The sequence below is a fragment of the Ochotona princeps genome, chromosome 8, assembly GCF_030435755.1.
Source record: "Ochotona princeps isolate mOchPri1 chromosome 8, mOchPri1.hap1, whole genome shotgun sequence".
Taxonomy (NCBI): Eukaryota; Metazoa; Chordata; class Mammalia; order Lagomorpha; family Ochotonidae; genus Ochotona; species Ochotona princeps.
The window spans coordinates 13551588-13571385 of NC_080839.1; the positions used below are offsets into that span (position 1 = coordinate 13551588).

The window sequence follows — 19798 nt, forward strand, 5'->3', positions numbered from 1 at the left end:
GGCCCAAGTGCTTGGGTCCCCTGCCACCATGTGGGAGACACAGAGTTGCAGCCTGGCTTAGCTCTCACTATTATAGGCACTTAGGGGAGTGAACTAGCAAATAGAAGACACCCCTCTCTCTGTCTCAATCTCTTTCTCTGTTTATCACACTGCCTTTTAATTTAAATAAGTAATTAAATCTTTTTTAGGAAAAGATCATTTTACTATGGTGCAACAAAATTCTGAAGACGGACCTTGCGCAGTAGCCTAGCAGCCAAAATTCTCGCCTTGAATGTGCTGGGATCCCACATGGGCAGTCCTGCTTCCCATCCAGCTCCCTGCTTGTGGCCTGGGAAAGCAGTCGAGGACAGCCCAAAGCCTTGGGACCCTGCACCCATGTGGAAGACCCAGAGGAGGCTCTGGGCTCTTGGCTTCGGATCAGCGCAGCTCCAGTCATTGCAGCCACTTAGGGAGTGAATCAACAGACAAAAGATCTTCCTCTCTGTCTCTCCTCCTCTCTGAATATCTGACTTATCAATAAAAAAATAAATCTTTTTAAAAAAAAATTCTGAGGTCCATATATAGTTTTTCTTAACTTGCATTTTCTGTGAATTTCCTGAAGTTCTCTTGTAGAATGGGGTCTCGCAGTGCACAAATGTTGACAGTGCAGATGACTTTCAGGAACGGTCAAGGGTCACGTGTTACAATTCACCTGGCTGACCAAAGCCCTGGGCGGCCCTTAGTGTACAAGAGCTGTGAGTGAGTCTGCAGCCGTCTGAGCTCCGCCCTCCCAACAAGCTGCTCCAGGCCAGCCCTTTCCTGATGCTTTTCACAGCACAGACCAGCGTGGCCTCTGTCCTGTGCAAGCGGACTTCTGGTCGCAGTGCGTTTGCAAGAACAAAAGATGACGCTCACCTGAGGCCCAGCCCCACACTCTCTGTGTCCCTCACTCTCAACCTTGCCAGCCACGACAAGTGTCCCCTCCCAGTTGAAAGTGGCTTCTTCTAACTGTAGATTATTTCTAAATTCTATCTCCTGCTCAACGTGCTTCAACATTGAAAGAGAATCCTTCTCCCACAATTATAGTCATTTGGAAACTAAACCCCACAGTTTCCCAGCTCCTTGCAAACCTACTTATTTTAAAGCAGAAAAATACTGCTGTTTCCCAACATGTGCTTTATTGAGTAACCCAGGGAGTCTAGAGAAGACCGCCTGCCTCTCCCCAGAGAGGCTGCACAAGGACCACTGGACTCAAGACAAATTAGGTAATGTTGTTACCCACTGCCCTGGGGGAGAGCTGGGCCGCCAGGGAGGCACTGCAGAATGGATCCTGCACTAGGAAGCAAGGGGGCGGCCTTGTCCCTGGGACCAGCACGGAAAGGCCAGCCCCAAGGGAGGCACGGTCTGGCTGGTGCTGGATCAGGCTTCTCAGGACTGTCTCCACAGAGGAGGGCTTCAAAGGGTCCTCTACTCCAGGACAGAATCCCCAGGTCTTTCCAGAGCCCAGCCATGCTTTGCAATGCAACAATTCCTAGTGCTTAGCCATTTCTCTGGATGAGAAGAGTCTACATCACGCTTAGTGGGCTTAGGCGCAGTGACCCTCAACTAAACCTGACCCTGGGCTCAGAGATCAGAAAGCGAAGCTGTTGGAACCAGTGTGGCAGGTTAAAATGCCACAAGCATCTCATAAGAGTACCAGTTTGAGTCCCAGTTGTCCAATTGTTACAGTTGTATCCAACTCCCTGCAAATGCACCCAGAAAGATAGCCAAGGATGATCTAAATGTTTGGACTTGGGGACTGACACCACGGCACAGCACCTAGCAGCACTGGCATCCTATATGGGCACTGGGATCAAAGTCCAGCTGTTCCACTTATGATCCAGCTCCCTGGGCATGGCCTGGAAAACCCATGGAAATAGGCTCAAATTCTCTGGCAACAGGTGGGAGACCAGGAGGGAACTCCTAGCTCCTGGCTTCAAATAAGCCCAGCTCTGGCTGTTAGAGTCATTTGGGAAGTGAACCAGCAGATGGAAGATCAATCTCTCTCTCTCTCTCTCTCTCCCTCTCTGTCTCTGTCTCTGTCTCTCTCTCTCTCTCTCTGTAACTTTGCCTTTCACATGAAATAAATCAATTGCTTGGATCACTGCCACACACATGGGAGACCCAGATAGAGTTCCAGCCTGCTGGTTTCTGCCTGGCACAACCCTGGCCATTCTGGCTTTTTGAGGAGTAAACCAGTGGATCAAAGTGTGGCCAGGGGCTTAGAGATGCACCTGCTGTGAAGTGCTTTCAAATTCAAGCTGGAAAACTGACTCAATGAGAGGAAACTGAAGGGATTCCAAGGGAAGCAATCCTCAGAGTTACAGAACCCAGGGTTGTGGGGTGGTTGAAGCTGGCTACCCCAAATCAGGATGCCTCAAGCATACTCAAAGGGGGGAGTCAGTGCTAAGACCATGGCAGAACTCTCTGACTCAAGGCCAAGTGAATGAGTGCTTCATCTTTATCACTGAAAACACACACACACACAAGGGGGACAGTCGGTTTTCATCAAGTGTGCAATGCAGAGCAACGAACCCCAAACCAAACATTCAGCCAGAACCTTGCCAGCCCCAGACGCTGTCCTCTTGGATTTAAACTTGATCTGCCTCGCCCCTGCTGCAGGTGGGCTAAAGGTCAGGAAGCAGAGTGGTCCAGCCTGCTACAAATGTCTACATGATTAATCATTTCCCACCAAGTCTGACAACCCTAGATTAGTTTTTCCTCTGGCCTGTAGGCATTATCTCAACACAGGATGAACTTGAAACCGCCGTTCAAGGCACACACACACACACACACACACAAAAGGCTGACACGTGAGGACTCCAGACACTCGAGAGGCCTGACTCACTGTGCATTGTGTTGAGATGGACGTGTTTTCCTCGGGAGCAGGACAAAGCAAACCTTTGTATGAAGCCCCAGAGTTCACAGCAAGGGTCGCCTTAGCCATAGACAAGTTATCACCTTTTGCCTAAAAACCAAGAAACTTCATTACACGTGGGACCCAATAGGCCGTCCCCAAAACCATTATACGGATGGACAGCCGTGGGTTTCAGCAAGCCTGGTGATATGTCCTGAATGGAAAGTACTCATTGTTTAATCCCAAAACGGCACAACCACCTTAGAAAAGAGTCCTGCAGAATCTTCTGAAGTTTAGACATAACTTCTATCCTAGCAACCAGTAATCCCAACCCTGAGTCGTTAACCATGAGAAATGGAAACGTTAAGTCTACACAGAGACCCACACAGCAATGTTTACAGCAACCCCATTCAGGATCGCCAAAACCTGAAAACACCTCAACTGTCTTCCCACTAGTGAGGGCAGAAGCAAAGTGCGTTACATCCGTTGGATGCAATACTTCTCAGCGATAATAGGGAGCCCACCAGAGATACACAGGATGACACAAACACATCCCAAAATGACCATGTCCAGTGAGGAAGTCAGACATAAGAGTACATACTGTTAGATGGTGTTTATATGAAATTGTAGAAAAGGCGATTACAGTGATGGAAACAGGTCACTGCTTTGGAGGGACCAGAGGGAAAGGAGTGGCCGCAAAGAAGCAGCCCAAGACAGATTTCTAGGGGATGACGGGATATTTGGCCTCCCAATTGTCCTCATGAACACAACTACACACGATTATGGAAATCCATTAAGTGAGTGCTTTAAACTAGGCTACCAAGCCAGGCCTGCAGATTCATTTTTAGGTTGGCAATTCTGTACGGCTTGAAAATAATGTTATAAAAACCTACTTGGCCCTTGGCAAGCCTTTGTCCCTGTAGGACTTGCCAGAGTCTTCAGAACCAAACATTCTCTTTCTTCCTCACTGCAAAACACACCGTGAGACTTCTTCCCCTATTGAGAACAGGGGCCGAAGGTCAGCTTCGTTGTTTTTGCAGATGTACACACACACACACAGAGCCTGGGAAAATTCTTAAGCAAGAGCGTGAGACGCCCACAGCTGGTGTTTGCAGATGAGCAAACTGACCACACTGCCTTCCCTCCACCTCGCCCGCCTGTGAAGGTGTAGGGCAGACCCACGAGGCCCAGTGCCACCACAGTCCATGCCGACCGTTGGTCCCAGCTTCTGTGAAATAACAGAGTCATCACCGCAGAGACTCTGAGATGTCCAAACCCTGAATGACACCAGTAATCCCACCACAGCCTTCAAATTAAAGGGTGCCGCTGCCAGCCACGGCAGGGCTGTGGGGGCACCTCCAGCCACCGCCCTCAGCTACAGCTCAACGCGGCCCACATGCACAATCTGAAAAGTCACATGAAAAAGTCCCAGCCTTGGCCACCGGGCTCCTGAGAACCCACAAGGGAACACAGGAGCGGGGCAGGTGCCCTGACTCAGCAGGGAACGCACAACCTTTGCGTTTCCCAGGCTTTCCTGATGTCCTGACCCCCATCTCACCTCCTTCCTACCCCCACACTGTGCCCTCTGCCTACTCCATGAGGCCAGTGGACAGTATTACCCTGCTCTGAGTTCACTCACAGAGCCAGAGCTGTGATCTGGGAAAAGATTCAAACCCTGGAATAAAACACCGCATGGCAATGGCTGCCAAGTGGCCAAATCAGGTGTAACTCCAGTTCGCCCTCTGCCGTGGTTCCTGGTGGGGATGGGAGGGTTTATATCTCAGAGCCCCCCCCTGCATTCCACTCAAGCTTACCATGCATCCTCACCCTCCTGCTGACCAACCGACCCGGATCAGGGCCCAGGGACCCTCAGAAGCCAGGATGACCATGCAATTCCCCTGCTCCCTTCCAGCAAGCCCCAGACAGCCTTCCTGCGGCTCTGGTCTCAGTCTGCACTTCCCCATCTGGACAGCGGGGGGACCCTGCTCCCACCCGGGCATGTTGTCAATGAATGAATGTTATGAAACCAGTGAGAGACAAGCTACAAACTGTTAACTGACATCACTACCAGAACAATCTTTCCCAAGTTTTAACTTCTGTTTCACAAATGGAAAAAAAAAAAAAAGTCCTTACCTACAAATAACCTGATGTTTTATTATCAATCTACAAACATCTCAAAACTTACTATACTCAATGAATTATGTGATTTAAAATAATAATAATAATAAAAGTGGATGCCCTGTATCTGCTTCTGGACAGCCCGATTGTTAACCGACTGTGAGAACCAAACGAGATCTCAGGTGAGAATCTCATGGCAAAGCTGAGCTCTTCAGAGTCCACAGCCCCAGGCTTTTAAACCCTAATGTATCTCTTTGAAAGATGGAGAGTCAGAGACAAGTAAAGATCTTCTAACCACTGATCTACTCCTGAAATGCCTGCAACAGCCGGGGTTGGTCTGACTAAAGCCAGGAGCCAGGAATTCAATGGAGGGGGCGGGGTGGTCTCCCCCATGGGTGCCAGGGACCTGACTGAGCCTGCTGTCTCCCAGGGTAAGCATTACCAGGAAGCCAAAGTCAGGAGGACCAGGACCCCAAAACCAGGCATTCCAATGTGGGTAAATCCTACGGCTGAACTCCCACTTGAACCAGCAAGTGGTAGTTCCTGGGGTACTCATCCTTTACCCCAGAGAGGGTAAAGCGTCCCAAGGCTGGAAGCCCATGGTCCACCTGCTGCTGGAGCTGTTGGCTAGAGGCAGGTGCACAGGCGGGGACGCAGCTGCTGCCTCCTCAGAGCTGTCCACCCTGCAGCAGCAGGCAGCAGCGGGCACCTCAGATGCCATGAGCTCATCTCAACCTCCTGACAACCCTGCCATGGCTGTCATGGCCCTCACACAGGACACGAAGAAACAAATGACGACACAGCAGTGGAGGAACCTGAGCAAGGACACAGAGCCGACCAGCGATCAGTCTGGCATTCAGACGCAGCTGTGCCTGAGCTATCACACCAGCTGCTGCCTCGGAGATGCCAGCACCTGACCTCGGAGATGCCACCTGACCTCGGAGATGCCAGCACCTGACCTCGGAGATGCCACCTGACCTCGGAGATGCCAGCACCTGACCTCGGAGATGCCACCTGACCTCGGAGATGCCAGCACCTGACCTCGGAGATGCCACCTGACCTCGGGGATGCCACCTGACCTCGGGGATGCCAGCACTTGACCTCGGAGATGCCACCTGACCTCGGGGATGCCAACACCTGACCTCGGAGATGCCATCTGACCTCAGAGATGCCACCTGACCTCGGGGATGCCAGCACCTGACCTCTGCCCATGCGGCTTCCCTGACCCTTTCGGCAGATAGGAGGTCCTGAGGCTGACTCCTGTCAGCTATAGGCCATCTCCCCACAGAGATGCCTGAGAATGCTTTGTGGGTTAAGTGTGCCTGGGGAGGAGCAGGTAGGCCCACAACAGCTTTGGGAGTCAGCCCAGCCCAATAAGAGAATTTGCCTATCTCCACCTGTGCTCCATCCCGGGAAACGGGGTGATGCCCCCCAGCCCAGTACGTGCAGGTACATCCTCTCTACTCAGCCTGCACAGACGTGCTGGTTCCTTCCAGAAACACCCAGAAATAAACGTCACTGTCCCAGCTGCCTGGGCATCCCTAGGGCAAAGCTGACAATGAACATGTAATGCACACGTATTGTGACATAATTCACAGAGATCCTGACGTGCGCTACAGCATAGAGGAACCTCGAGGACATTATGCTTAAGGAAATATTCCTGGCACAAAAATAAAGACAAATTACTGAAAAATCCCACTTTCTTGGGCACCCCGAGTGGTCAGATGCAGATGCAGAGAGACAAAAAGGAGCTTGTGAGTGGCCCGGGGTGGCACCTGTTGAGTTGTTAAACGGTCAGAGTTTTCATCTTACAGGGTGAATGGAGCTAGAGAGGCTGGGTGCACTGGGGATGTGTTTAACACCCCTGAGCCATACCCTTCAGGATGGCTGAGGTGCTAAACCCCATGGTTCGTATATTTTCCTGCCATGAAAACGTTTTCTAAAGCAGCATTCACCTGCACTAAAATCCTCACACCCCACTGGGGGAGCATATGCCATCCTCTGCTTTGCCCCCCGACCCATGCAGCTGGTGCCAACTGTATCAATGGTGCAACAAGGTTCAAATACACTTTGCTCCAGGGAACAGGCAAGCCCCAAGAAGCAGGCAGCTCTCCAGGAGGAAAGATGAAGAAAATAAGCAAATGTCATCGCACAAGCTCCCGACCCTGCAGGAGGCTCACGAGGTGGTCGAGCCTGCTCCCCATGCAAGGTGATCCTAACTCTCCTTTGAAAATGGACGTGGTGGGGGGGGGAGAGGGGAGGGGTCAGGGTGGACCTTGGACCTGCTCCAACCCACAGGGTGCATTATCATTGTCCTTCCGGGTTCTAAATGTTTCTTTCACTGAGTCACAAAGGTTAGCTGGCTCTTGTATTTACAAACCCGCAGGGATTTCCTTATATAGTGTGTCCTCAGGAGACCTCTCGGAGCGCTCCCTCCAACCTCAACCCCTCACTGGCAGCCGCTGCTTAGCATGCGTGTTTACAGCCAGTGCCTGCTCCTGCCCATGTGATTAAGCGTTGCCATCAAGCTCTGGTTGGATCAGAAATACATCTTTCCCCTTGGAGGAAGCTAGGCGAGCGAGAGGAAAAACAAAGCCGCCACCGGCCGCGTGCAGCTGGTGCCACCTGCTGGTCACTCGCAGGCTCACATGTCAAAGGCCAAACACCAACAAAGGTTCTGAACACCCAAAAACCGCCTGGCCAAAACTGCTCCTTGGAGCTCCTACTCCACAAACAGCCCAGAAGAAGGGCCCTCCAGGACATGCGACCATATTCAGTTGCACTGTTTGCATGACTTTCAGAACTGCCGTAGTACACCCCACTAGGATTTGCAACCAGATGACAAAAGAAATATCACAACATAAATACTGTGTAAATACCAGTATAGATGTTGTGACAGCTGACCGTTGAGTAGCATGGATTCCACTGCTCTTCAGAGTCGAGGCTACTGAGGCACAGAGAGGTCCCACTGCCGGAATAAATGTCCCCCGTTGGGCAGAGGAACGTACTGCTGCAAAGCGGAGCTGTACCATATAGTGCCACCTTCTGTCTGGTCAGAACGAGCGCACTCTCAGAGCTGTCCCAGTGCCCTCTAAACAGTCTGGAAGATTCTGCGTGACAGCTGCACAAGGACTGCACATCCCCCAACTTCACAACTCCTGCTCCATTTCCTGGTTCCTTCAGCAAATCGAGTGGACTGTTATCCAGGTTCCAGGCAGAAGAGCAGGCAGGGACTTCCTCACCTGCGTTAGAGGGCATGCATGACATCAACACACATTTGGCTGTTTCTTGGGTCACAACTCATATAGCAGGTGACAGTCCATATGACTGGACCCAGTCACACACATGACAGACCTGGGTGGGATTCCTGGCTCCTGGCCCACTCCTTGCCCATTTTAGGGTTTTAGGGAGCACACTAGTGGGTTGGAGTGTGCCAATATCGTCCATCTGTATCTACCTCTGTCTCCCAACATTTTGTAACTGATCTTAAATCATGATGTCACTCCAGAGTCTCACCATGGGGTTTCAATGTTGGCAACCAGCGGGACCCTTCCAGGCAAGGCCACCCCCAGAGCCACACTCCTGAGGGGTGCATTTTAAAAACTCAGTTAAGGGGTCAGTGCTGTGCCTGCAGCACCGCATTCCATATGGGCACCGGTTCAAGTCCTGGCTGCTCCACTTCAATCCAGCTCCCTGCCCAAGCACCTGGGAAAGCCATGGAGAACCCACAGAGCTGATCCTTCATCCAATACTTTGTAGCCATCAATGCTGTCTGACAGCCCCATTCTCATTCTGGGTCTCCAGGACACTCCTGAAGGCTGGGCAGGGAGGAAGAGATGTTGCCTCTCCCCCAAGGAGAGCAAGGCCCACATATCCAGGCAGCATTTGGGTGGAAACTCCCTGCTCCATTCTCACACACACCCCTGGGCATTAAGCCCCATGTGAGGAAAAAAAAAAAAAACAAGTGCACAGGAAACTGGAAGATGGGACTAATAAAAAGCTCTTCCAATAACGTGACTTTAAAAGAAATCTGGCACCAAGTGGAGCGGCTGGTGTAGGAGGGCTGTGGGGGCAGAAGCAGAAGGGGAAAGCATGGGTTTGCATTGGAGACGGGAACACACAAGCTCAGGAAGGCAGCCTGTGTCCCCAGCCCCAGCAGGCAAACATCCTTCTTATCTAACAGTAAAATGTATCAGGACAATTTCTGGAAATGCAGGCATTAAAAATGGCAGTTGACAGACCCAGCACGGTAGTCTAGCAGTTAAACTCCTTGCCTTGCACACGTCGGGATCCCATATGGGCACCAGTTCTAATCCCAGCGGCCCCGCTTCCCATCCAGTTCCCTGCTTGCGGCCTGGGAAAGCAGTCGAGGACGGACCCAAAGCCTTGGCACCCTGCAACCACGTGGGAGACCCAGGGGAAGCTCCAGGCACCTGGCTTCAGATCGGCTCAGTTCTGGCCATTGCAGCCACTTTGGGAGTGAATCAATGGACGGAAGATCTTGTCTGTGTCTCCTCCTCTCTATATATGACTTTCCAATAAAAATAAAATAAATCTTTAAAAAAAGAAATGACAGTTGACAGAATCTTGTCCAATCCCCCTACTCCTGTTTCTCACAAAGAAACAAAATTCAGAGAGGTTAAGTCCCTTAGCCGTTTCCCTAAGTCACCCCAACTTTATCAAGCCTGTTACAGCTGAGAGAACGTGGGGAATCTGAAGGCACCGCAGTTAAGCGGCGGGGCAAAAAGCTGCACCTCCTTGGTCCCTTTTTAGCCCACTGTGTTTCTGCCAAAACTAAACAGCGACTTGTTTCTGCCATTCAAGAAATGATCAGCCATTTACGGGTGCCACAGAGGCAAGAAAATGAGAAGGCCAGCTTAATCAGAGCCCGGCCACCAGGCGACGAAGGCCAGCAGAACTCGGGGTGACCCAGGCCGAGGACCTTCTTGAGGTCAAGAATGACAAGGGAGGCTTGGCAGGGCGGCTGCTGAGGCTCCGCCTGACCACCCCACCCGTGCCCATGGACACACACTGGACACGCCAAGCAGTGTGGGTCCGGCGAGTGACTTGTGCACCTCCTGTTGTGCGTGCTTTCCACTGATGAACACACACTCACACATACTCACATACATGTACATGGGTGTGTGTGGACTCACCCACCAATCGAAAAGGCAAAAGGCGAAGGAGGTGACAGAACCCTAGCCGGTCAGACAGATACCAGCAATTGCAAGCAGAGTCGCAGGCACATGAGGGGCCGCCTGGGAAAGGCCGGACCCTTGGCATTCCAGCCCCGATTCTTGCTCTCAAGGAGAGAGACCGCGTCCTCTGAAGGACTCGGGTCTCCTGGCCAGGTCGGTCCCATTTCCGGCCCCCAGGGGGCGCCCAAAGACCAGAGTTGGTGTTCCACTTCCCAACAGCCCAAAGCCGACCGGTGGGGCGTAGTTTCCACTTGTGAACAACCAACGCCCCTCATGCTAGTGCTAGGCCTAAATGGCTTATTACCGGATAAAGACACACACCAATCACGGGGTGTGGGAGAGAGAGGGCCCTGACCGGTAAGGAGCTGCTGCCACCGCCACCAGCACCTCCTGAAGCTGCAGAACTCAGAAACCATGGCCAGCACCCTGAGCCCGGCACCTCAGCCCACACAGCAGGACCTCACGGTTCTCCAGCACAAACCTCAAATGGGGCTGGGGCGGCAGACCCAAAATCACACATCGGCACCTCCTAGGCAAGAGGACCTATCACCTGCCACCTTGTGACATGCCCCTTAAGAAGGCGGTGTTTACGCCGAGGGGAGGGCGCCGACAGTGCGTGAGCCCTCCACATCAAGAACACAAACCGAGCCATGCTACACGGGGGAGGGTGCCACGGGGCAGCCCTGCCACCCCTGGGTGGGTGACTGAGACTAGAAAACCAGAAGAAACAGAGCTTTCTAGAAAGGGGCAGCCACCCTGGTACCCTGGTACCCAGGGTGGCTAGCTCCATTCTGCAGGTGCTCAAGACACTTACATAAAACGCCAAGGGTTTAGACAATTCACATACATCTTCTCACTTCCTTCAGATCATGTCTAGATTGCTGACAAAAGCAAATGCCATGCAAGGGGCTGTTGTACGGAATCGCGACTCAGGGGGGAGAGCCTGCACGCAGCCATCACGGGCCTACCTCTTCGTGCTCACTGACGTCCACGCAGCCCCGGGGCCTGCGCTCACAGCTGCTCTTCCGACGAGGGGGCGCTCCGAGGCGACCAGAGCCGGGGCCGCAGGCCTCGCAGCCCACCCGTGCAGAAGTTCACGGCTGCCGGCGCTCCCCGCAGGTCCGGGGGCCAGGGATTCGGCCTTTGGCTGCACTGGCGCGGGAAGAAGTCTCCCGCAGCCCAGCGTGGGACGGCCGCGTGGAGCCGCGCGCTGGCCGCCCTGGGTCGCGCTCGCCTGGGTCGCCCTGCGGCCTCCTGAGGCCCGGGACCAGGCCGCCCAATGAGGGGCAGCGCGAGGGCGGCCTGGCCAGCTCCCTCAGCCGCAAGGGGAGTGCGGGCCGGCCCCGCGCCCAGCTAGCAGGAGCCGCAGCAGAGCCCGCGGGCTGTGGACGGTTCCCAGCCATCTCCAGGGGAAGCAGGGCGGGGACCCCAGGAGGCCTCCCGGCTGGCCTCCCCGCCGGCCTCTGCTGGCCTCCCCGCCGGCCCCCAGGCGCCTCACCTCATCCGCCCCGCCTCCCGGAGCTGAGGAACCCGGATTCTCGCCAAGACCCCAGAATAACAAAGTTATACCTCACGCAACGGCACACGTGAGGAAAACACCTCCCATTCTCCTTCTACAATCAAGAAGAAAACAATTTGCTGTGTACACCACAGACCCTGGGGCAGAGGCCCAGTGAGGGTGGCCATTTCCTTTTTGCTGACACCAGGGAAGAGTAAGAAAGCCTGGGCAGGAAAGGGGGATTGCTAGGCAGGGGTGCAAAGCTGCAAATTTCTTTTTTGTTTTGGTTTGGTTTGGGGTTTTTTTGTTGTTGTTGTTGTAATATTTATTTATTTTTCTTTTTTTAATTTTAAAAATATTTATTTATTTTTATTGGAAAGGCAGATATATAGAGAGGAGGAGACACAGAGAGAAAGATCTTCCATCCGATGGTCCACGCCCAGGAACTTCTTCCCAGTCTCCCATATGGGTGCAGGGCCCCAAGTAGTCCTCAACTGCTTTCCCAGGCCACAGGCAGGGAGCTGGATGGGAAGCGGGGCTGCCAGGACATGAACAGGCGACCATTCGGGATGCCAGCACTGCAAGTCCAAGGATTGATTAGCCACCAAGCCTGCATGCAGGCCCTCTCAAAATTCTTTCTTTTTTCCCTTTTTAAAAAGATTTGATTTGGGGGCCCACATAGCAAACAAAGCCTCAGCCTGCAGCACCAACAACACATATGGGTGCGAGTTCATGTCCTGGTTGCTCCCCTTACTGTGTAGCTCCCGGTTTACAGCCTGGGGACGCAGTGGAGGACGGCCCAAGTGCTTGACTCCCTGCACCCACGTGGCAGGCCGGGAAGCGGCTGCTGGCTCTCAGCTTCTGCCTGGCCCAGCTCTAACTGCTGCGGCCATTTGGGGAGTGAGCCAGCAGATGAAAAATGTCTCTCCTCTGTAACTCTGCTTTTCAAATAAAAGTAAATAAATCTTTTTTTTTTTTTTAAGGTTTGGTTATGGAATCATTACTAACTAGGCTACTGTGATAAGAACTAATGCAGAGACCCCTTAGATCCTCCACCAGTGTTCCCCACGGTGACAGCTTGCACAGCTACGGAGTCATAACCAACACCCCCCAGGGTAAGGGAAGTTTCTGCCTGGTGAACTCACTGACTTTCACATGCACTCTGGTGGCCGTGTATGTGTGTCTGTGAGCGTGAGTGTGAGTGAGAGGTTTTTTTTTGCGTGTGATTCATGTGACCATCACACACACACACACACACACACACACACACACACAGCACTTCCCTAGCCGGCATCCTCACACTGTCTCTTCCGTAACCATAGCGACCTCCCGCGCCCAAACCGGAACCATATATCTGCTCTCTGTTTCATGTCAATGGTGCTATGTATGTGAGATTAGGTGTTTCCAAACATTTGTGGAAAATGCGATAAAGTTTTACTTTCATTTAAAAACTTTTGAACTTCATTCATGATGGATTTTCATTTTTAGATTTGTTTATATGAAAAAACAGAGTTGTATGGAGAGGGAGAGACAGAGAGAGAAGTGGGGAGCTTTGATGAGCTGGTTCACTCCCCAGAGGGGGGCAGTGTCCAAGTCTGGAACAAGCTAAAGACAGGAGCTTCTTCCTGTCCCTCCACATGGGGACAGGGGCCCAAGCATCTGGGCCATCCTCTGCTGCTTTCCCAGGTGCACTGGCAGGCAGCAGGGAGCAGGGTGGGCTGCCAGCATCACAAGCGGTGGCTTACCTCCCTGCTCCACACCGCCGATCCACAGGCCTCAGATTTTTCACGGGCATTTCAAAGACTTCCTCGTAGAGATTCGGACAGATTCTATGTGAGATGTGTTTGTTTACTCGGCACAGCCTGTGTGAGATGTACGTGCCCAAGCACTTTTCTTTGATTGGTGATCAGAATTCTTTGCTTTCTTAAACACAGATGCCTCCGACTCAGCCCCAGCCCAGGGATGACAGGCTAACTGATGTCATCTGCCCGTTCTACTATGAGGTCCAACAAGGGACGGAGCAAAGGGAAGAGGGAGTGCGTGCAACCATCATCACACACGTTCTCAGATTCCATTTCTTCCTGATGAGAGGCCCTGTTTCCTCCTCCAGGCTGCCTTCGCACCCACCACTTCCTCTGTTGAATGAAGTTTGTGATCCACAATGGCTTTATTTAAAAACTCAAATTTTAATTAAAAAAAAAAAAAAAGCTATTCTCCTGGACTTCTCGTTACAGGCAAGGTGGAAAAGACGAACCTCTCCACTCCACCTCTGGAGAGTCCTGAAAACATGAAGAAACCAGGTGAAGGCTGGAAGTACAGAGACTGCGTAAGGACCCCAGGCCGTGTTGAAGGACGGTGGGTTCTCAGAATTTTCCTCTCACCTTCTCAAGTCTTGGAGTGAGTGCTGGAGAAGCCAGAAGCACTACCCAGCCCAGACAGGGCTTCAAGGAAAGCTCTGTGTCTGCCCAAAGGATCCGGAGAAGGTCTGTGACTTCTACACCACAGCTACCCATCCCAACTAAATATTGGATTTTGGGGGTGGCAGAAATCATGTCACTTTTCAGACATCTGTCTTATACAAATTAGCCAGGATGGTGGAAAATCCAGACGTTCACCTTCCCCTGGTTGTAAGGAGTGCCCTGCCACCTCCACTCTCCAGTGCCCACCAAACCATCACTGCCCGGTGACATTAGACAAGGCCAGCTAACATCCGGGCGTCCCACTCGGGCCTGATGGTAATGAGACAGGCCTTTCAGTCTGCAGGGTCAGTGCAAGGCACCAGGGGTCTTGTCACACAGCGGTGACCGTGAGGGTGTCGACAGAGCCGAGTCCTGGACCCGGAACTTGTCTCTCGGTAGCCACAAGCTCCGTTGCCTGTTACGGTATTTACCAGGACTGTGCCAGTTGTTGGCACTGGGAAGATTTTGGTGAATGGGGTTTACGGGACCTCTGCATGAGGATCTGTATTTCAAAATATACAAATTTAAAAATTCTCATAACAATATGATGCACATAAAATAGAATAAAATAAACAACATGAACAATTTCTGTGGTGAATGAAGGAGTAATCACCTTTTAATTATGCAACCTCTCAACTTTCCGAAACATGGATGTGTCAGGTCATCTAGAATCATTCAATCTGTTTGATTAAATGCAACATGAGATTTGAAGTGCAGGAGGGTAGTCTTGGAATTGGACATCATGCTGCCATAGGTTAGACAACTATTTCATTTTTAAATTTTTTTAAAGATTTTTTATTTTTGTTGGAAAGTTAGATATACAGAGAGGAGGAGAGACAGAGAGGAAAATCTTCCATCTGATGATTCACTCCCCAAGTGGCCACAACAGCCAGAACTGAGCCCATCTGAAGCCAGCAGCCAGGAGCTTCTCAGGCTCTCTCACGGAGTTGCAGCGTCCCAAGGCTTTGGGCCGTCCTCAACTGCTTTCCCAGGCCACAAGCAGGGAGCTGGATGGGAAGCAGGGCAGCTGGGATTAGACTGGTACCCATATGGGATCCCGGGGCATATGCAAGGGGAGGATTTTAGCTGCTAGGCTACTGTGCCGGACCCAACCTGCTATTTCAGATGCCTACATCCCTTACGCAAGTGCCCAGCATGGAGTCCTGCTAACATGACCCTGGAGGTAGCAGTTGATGGCTCAAGTGCTTGAGTCCCTGGCACTCACTTGGGACACCCAGATGGTGTTTCTGCTCCTGCCTCCTGGATTGGGCGTGGCTCAGCCCCGGCTGCTGCAGGCAGCTGGGGGATAGCGGATGGAAAGGCTCTTGCTCTCACTCTCTCCCCCTCTCCCTCGCCTTCTTTCAATGGTGGTCATCTTATAATAAATGAAGGTGACATTATGCTCCAGTCCCTTCCCCCTGGGGGCTCGCGGCCTTTTTCTTTGAATTCTTTTCAGATACCAAAGAGCAGTGCTTTGCGGAATGGGGTGATGTCATCAGTGAATCAGGACGGGGGCTCCGGAATCCTGGCAGCCGTTTGAGCCCTGGACACTTGGATACGGTCAGTGCTCTTCTCGCCCTGTTGTGGGACTCTGCTCTGGGTAAGCAGAAACCCAGCTTCGGTAGCCCTGTGGGCGCCCACCCTTCTCTGCGGTAGACTGGATCTTGGGTCTGACCCATACTCCTCCAAGGGGTCTCAGAAGCTGTAGGAAGCTTAGCCCAGTCACACAGCAGGAATAGAAACACGTCTTGAACTTGGCAGGGGGAGAGAGAACAAGAGAGGTGCTGGGGAGGTTCAGAATAATGTGGAACTGCAGGAAGGAGCCCTGAGGATGAGCAAGGCAAACCCCGCAGCCTCGAGCTCACCCAGGGCCATTTCGGATGGGAGTGAGTCACTCTGGCCAGGCTTAAACTGCCCGTGAACTGACAGTAGCTCATCAGGACAGCTAACACTCAGAGAAGAGGGGATCCCTCTGAGACCCACAGCAGCTGCCTCAGAGATCGTTCAATGCCAGCAGAACCCAGCACAGATGGGGTCAGAGCCAAGGGGATGTGTGTGAGCAGGAAGGCGGGTGTGCCAGGCCCCAGGCCCTTCGCCCTCATCTTTGCCTGAGTAAAGATGAAGGCCCATTATGGCCCAGCACCAGCCCATCCTCTGCCCTCTGCCCTCTGGCCTCCTGAGTGCAGTTCTGCAGGGTTGCGGAAAAGGAGGGCAGGCGAATCAGGAGACCGATTCTCATTCACTTTTTTTTTTTTTTTAAAGATTTATTTTATTTCCATTACAAAGTCAGATATACTGAGAGGAGGAGAGATAGAGAGGAAGTGGAGCTGCCGGGATCAGAACCAGCGGCCATATGGGATCAAGGCGAGAACCTTAGCCACTAGGTCACACCGCCAAGCCCAATTCTCATTCACTTTTGCAGCAATGGAAGACACTAGACTTCTCTCCACAGTGTCCTCCAGTGGAGGCAATGTACAGGAGGAGGCGCCAGAGGGCGCCCTCTGCCAAAGGAAGACAGGTAAACCCCAGTCATTGGGGGCCCTGGGGACAGATGCCCAGAGTCCATCATCAGGCTCCTCTCGCGTCCCAAGATGGCTCAGGTTAAAACCCTCCAGGTGAGGGAGCCGCGCAGAGCCCAGCGTGGCCAGGGTGCGTCCCTGGGTGTCAAGCACAGTCCTCTGTCCCTGCAGCGTCCCAGGACAACAGCCCGGTGGCCTCCAGTCCTGCCCCTTCAGTGGCTGATCCTGAGCAAGCAACCAGGGAGAAGAGGGACCCAGAGACAAGGAAACTGGCAGACGCCAAGGCAGGTGTGTGCCCTCAGTCACCCCGCGACTTCCTCGCCTCTACTGCCAATCGACCACCTCCTGTCCTCACAGAGCAAGGCCTGAACTGCAAGGGACAGGCCAGGCCCTCCCACGCGTGCTTCGTTCACTCACCACCATGTTTGGGTTCCCGCAGCTCTCAGTAGGAACAGCTCCCCGCCCTCTGTCTCCGGCCTGAAGTCCTGGAGAAGGAGGGGCCAGAGGAAGAACATATGGACTGTCAATCACGTCGAGGGAACGAAACTCAGAATGAACAAGAGGAGAAGACCCAGTTACCGCCTGGAGGACCAAGAGGCTTTCTACCGACTGCTAGGTGTGCTCTGCGGGCGGGCAGAGCGTCCGGGGCGGCCCTCCTGGACAGAGAGCTGCAGGGAGGGGTGGGGGCTCAGACACCTCCCTCTGAACCCCGTCAAGCTCCAGAGCACGCTCTGGTCCTGTTGTGGATGTGCTGGGTGGTTCCTGTCGCAGCCCCTGATTCCCTCTGGTCAACCTGCTAGAGAGTCGCACTGTTTATTCTAGTCCACTTTCTGTTGCTGTAACTGAACGACACAGACTGGGTCATCAACAGGAACACAGTCCGGGTGGCTGGGAAGGCCAGGGGCACAGCCAGTGGCACTGTGGAACCTTCTCCTTGCAGCACAGGATGGCAGAGGCACAAGTGTGCTAACTCAGGTTAGCATGAACAAGGCAGCATGGGCAGTGGTTCAGCCACCCGTGCCACAGTGATTTCGGCTAATCCTAACATCTTCCCTGGAGCAGGGAGGACTCCAGGGAGTTGGGGCTCCCGGTCCCCAGCACTGCCAGCCTGGCAGCTGAAGCCACGCCCCGTGGCAGAGGCCAGGGGTCCTGTGGGCTCTTAGTGTTGAGGCCAATTGCTGTCCTTCAGAGAACAGAGTCAAGTTCTGCAGCCTGAACACATTCATCACATCCCACGGTGACCCTGTGTGAACGATTCCGGAACCAAATTTACATCCCGCAGCCAAGGGTCATCAGTGTGTGAGAGGCTGTGACCCGGGCCGGGCCGGGGGCCAGGGCCACAGCTGTCCGAGCAGCTGCTCACCTCCTCCTCACCACACACACCGAGGGACTCCACCAGTCTCACGATCCTTCTCTCCCTTCCAGAGGACCCTGTAATCCAGAGCTTCTTGGAAGCAGACATCTTCCTCAAAGTGTCTGACAAGGTACCTGTAGCCAGGTGCCTCTGGCAGGCCGGGGGTTGGGAGGGGCGATGTTGGGCTGGGCCTGCAGGAGAGGAGAGGAGCAAGGGGCCACGGTGGGCGCTCCAGGCACCTCAGGGTGCTCACTCCGTCCCCACAGTACCTGCTGGCCATGGTGGTGGAGTACTTTGGCCGCGTGGGGCTGCCAGGACACCTCTACAACAGAATCCATTTCTTCCTGGCCCTGTGAGCGCCCCCTTGCGGACCAACCCTAAAATAAACACAAACTCCCCAGTCTCCCCCGCCAGGGGAAGGGGAGGTTCAGCGACGCCCCTTGTGCCAAGCCCATTACCACCCCAGCTGCAAGGCTGTGGGGGCGAGGGGCAGTGGGGAGAAAGAGGCCCTGAGATGCTGAATGTAGAGACCAAGTTCCCTTGGGAAATGGGGTCACCTATAGCGTTGGTTTCCCCAAGCCCATTGTCCTGAACACACACTTGCCCTGGGCATGAGGCCTCTCCCTCCAGCCCTGCCTGAGGTTGCTTCTTGCTCCCCACTCCTGCTGGCAGCTATATCGCCTCTGACATGGAGGAGGACAACCCCACGTCAAAGCGCAGCATCTTCCAGTTCCTGCTGGGCAAGGAGCACTGGCCAGATCTCTACAAGGAGTTCCTGAAGCTGAAGATGGAGTTCTTCCACGCCATGGACCACCGCGCCTGGGTCACCCCGGAGCTATGTGAGGAGGTGGGTGTGCGGGGGCACACGGTGGGGGAGGCTGGGCCCTTACCCCCACCTGCACTCACCCCCTGTGCATTTCCTTGGCAGATACAGGCCCAGAATCCACACCACTGGGTCTGGGGCCGGGAGCGCCAGTGCGCTCCCTAGGTTCCCAGGCTTGGGAACGCCTCCTGGCAGGTGGTGTGGCCGCGGTGGGGGGAGGCGCTGCCGGCCAGGTGAGTGTGGGTCCCAGCCCCCTCTTTGGTGCCCCCCAAAAAACAACAACAAAATGAGCAGGCGTGAGGAGGCGGTCTGTCACTCGGTGTCACAGACAGGACTCTGGAAAGGTGTCGCTGATCCAAGTCCTCCCAAGGAATCACGCGCTGTGCGTGCAGTAATGCTCCCAAGCGCCTGACTGCAGGCTTCTGATCAGAGTTGGAAACTACAGGTGTCCATCCAGGACCAACACTGATGCCCACCCCTACTAGAAAACGGAGCTGCTGCCACTGTGGCTCTTGGTAGGAGAAAAGCAAATAAATGTTACACTGTCCTTCCACGTGTGGTGTCCTGCTGCTACATACAGCAAGGCTGTGCCAGGCTGGGTCCGTGGAGAACATGCTGTGTCTTGTCAAGAAACAGAAGCAGTTCCCAGGCCCTTCTGGCCTCAGAAAAACTAAGGTGGCTAAATACCCGAGGGAGCACAAGGACAGAAGTGTGTGGAAGGAAGAATTCATTTGTCACTGCCTCCTAAAAGGCAGGCAGGAATGCTGGTGCTCAGGAAGTGATCGAGGTGGTGTTCTGGAAGCCCAGCCTGGTGAGGGGTGATGGGGGAGGTGGCACAGCTTAGGGACGGCCTCTTTCCCTAGCCTCAGGGGTCTCCATGTAGAAGGAGGGGGCAGGACCAGATGCTCTCTTGGGAGCCTTGAGGGCTGACCGTGGGTTCCCTTGTACGTGCCC

General features: G+C 53.5%; 1 protein-coding gene across 1 annotated transcript; it reads left to right on the forward strand.

The window, feature by feature from the left end:
* The first annotated feature begins 14847 nt into the window (after nucleotides 1-14847).
* LOC101516443 (speedy protein E4-like) lies at nucleotides 14848-19397 on the forward strand. Its single transcript, XM_012928559.2, has 10 exons — nucleotides 14848-14902; nucleotides 15605-15748; nucleotides 16571-16666; nucleotides 16839-16955; nucleotides 17107-17283; nucleotides 18093-18151; nucleotides 18288-18373; nucleotides 18694-18868; nucleotides 18950-19044; nucleotides 19078-19397. Exons 1-9 carry the CDS (start codon nucleotides 14848-14850, stop codon nucleotides 19007-19009), a joined length of 969 nt encoding a protein of 322 aa, XP_012784013.2. The 3' UTR covers nucleotides 19010-19044; nucleotides 19078-19397.
* The last annotated feature ends 401 nt before the right edge of the window (nucleotides 19398-19798 follow it).

Coding starts and splice junctions, on each gene's coding strand:
- LOC101516443 (XM_012928559.2), top strand. CDS start 14,848: ATGAGATTTGAAGTGCAGGAGGGTAGTCTTGGAATTGGACATCATGCT. Junction 14,903..15,604: donor TGGACATCATGCTGCCATAG/GTTAGACAACTA, acceptor AATTCTTTTCAG/ATACCAAAGAGCAGTGCTTT. Junction 18,869..18,949: donor CCCCGGAGCTATGTGAGGAG/GTGGGTGTGCGG, acceptor TTTCCTTGGCAG/ATACAGGCCCAGAATCCACA.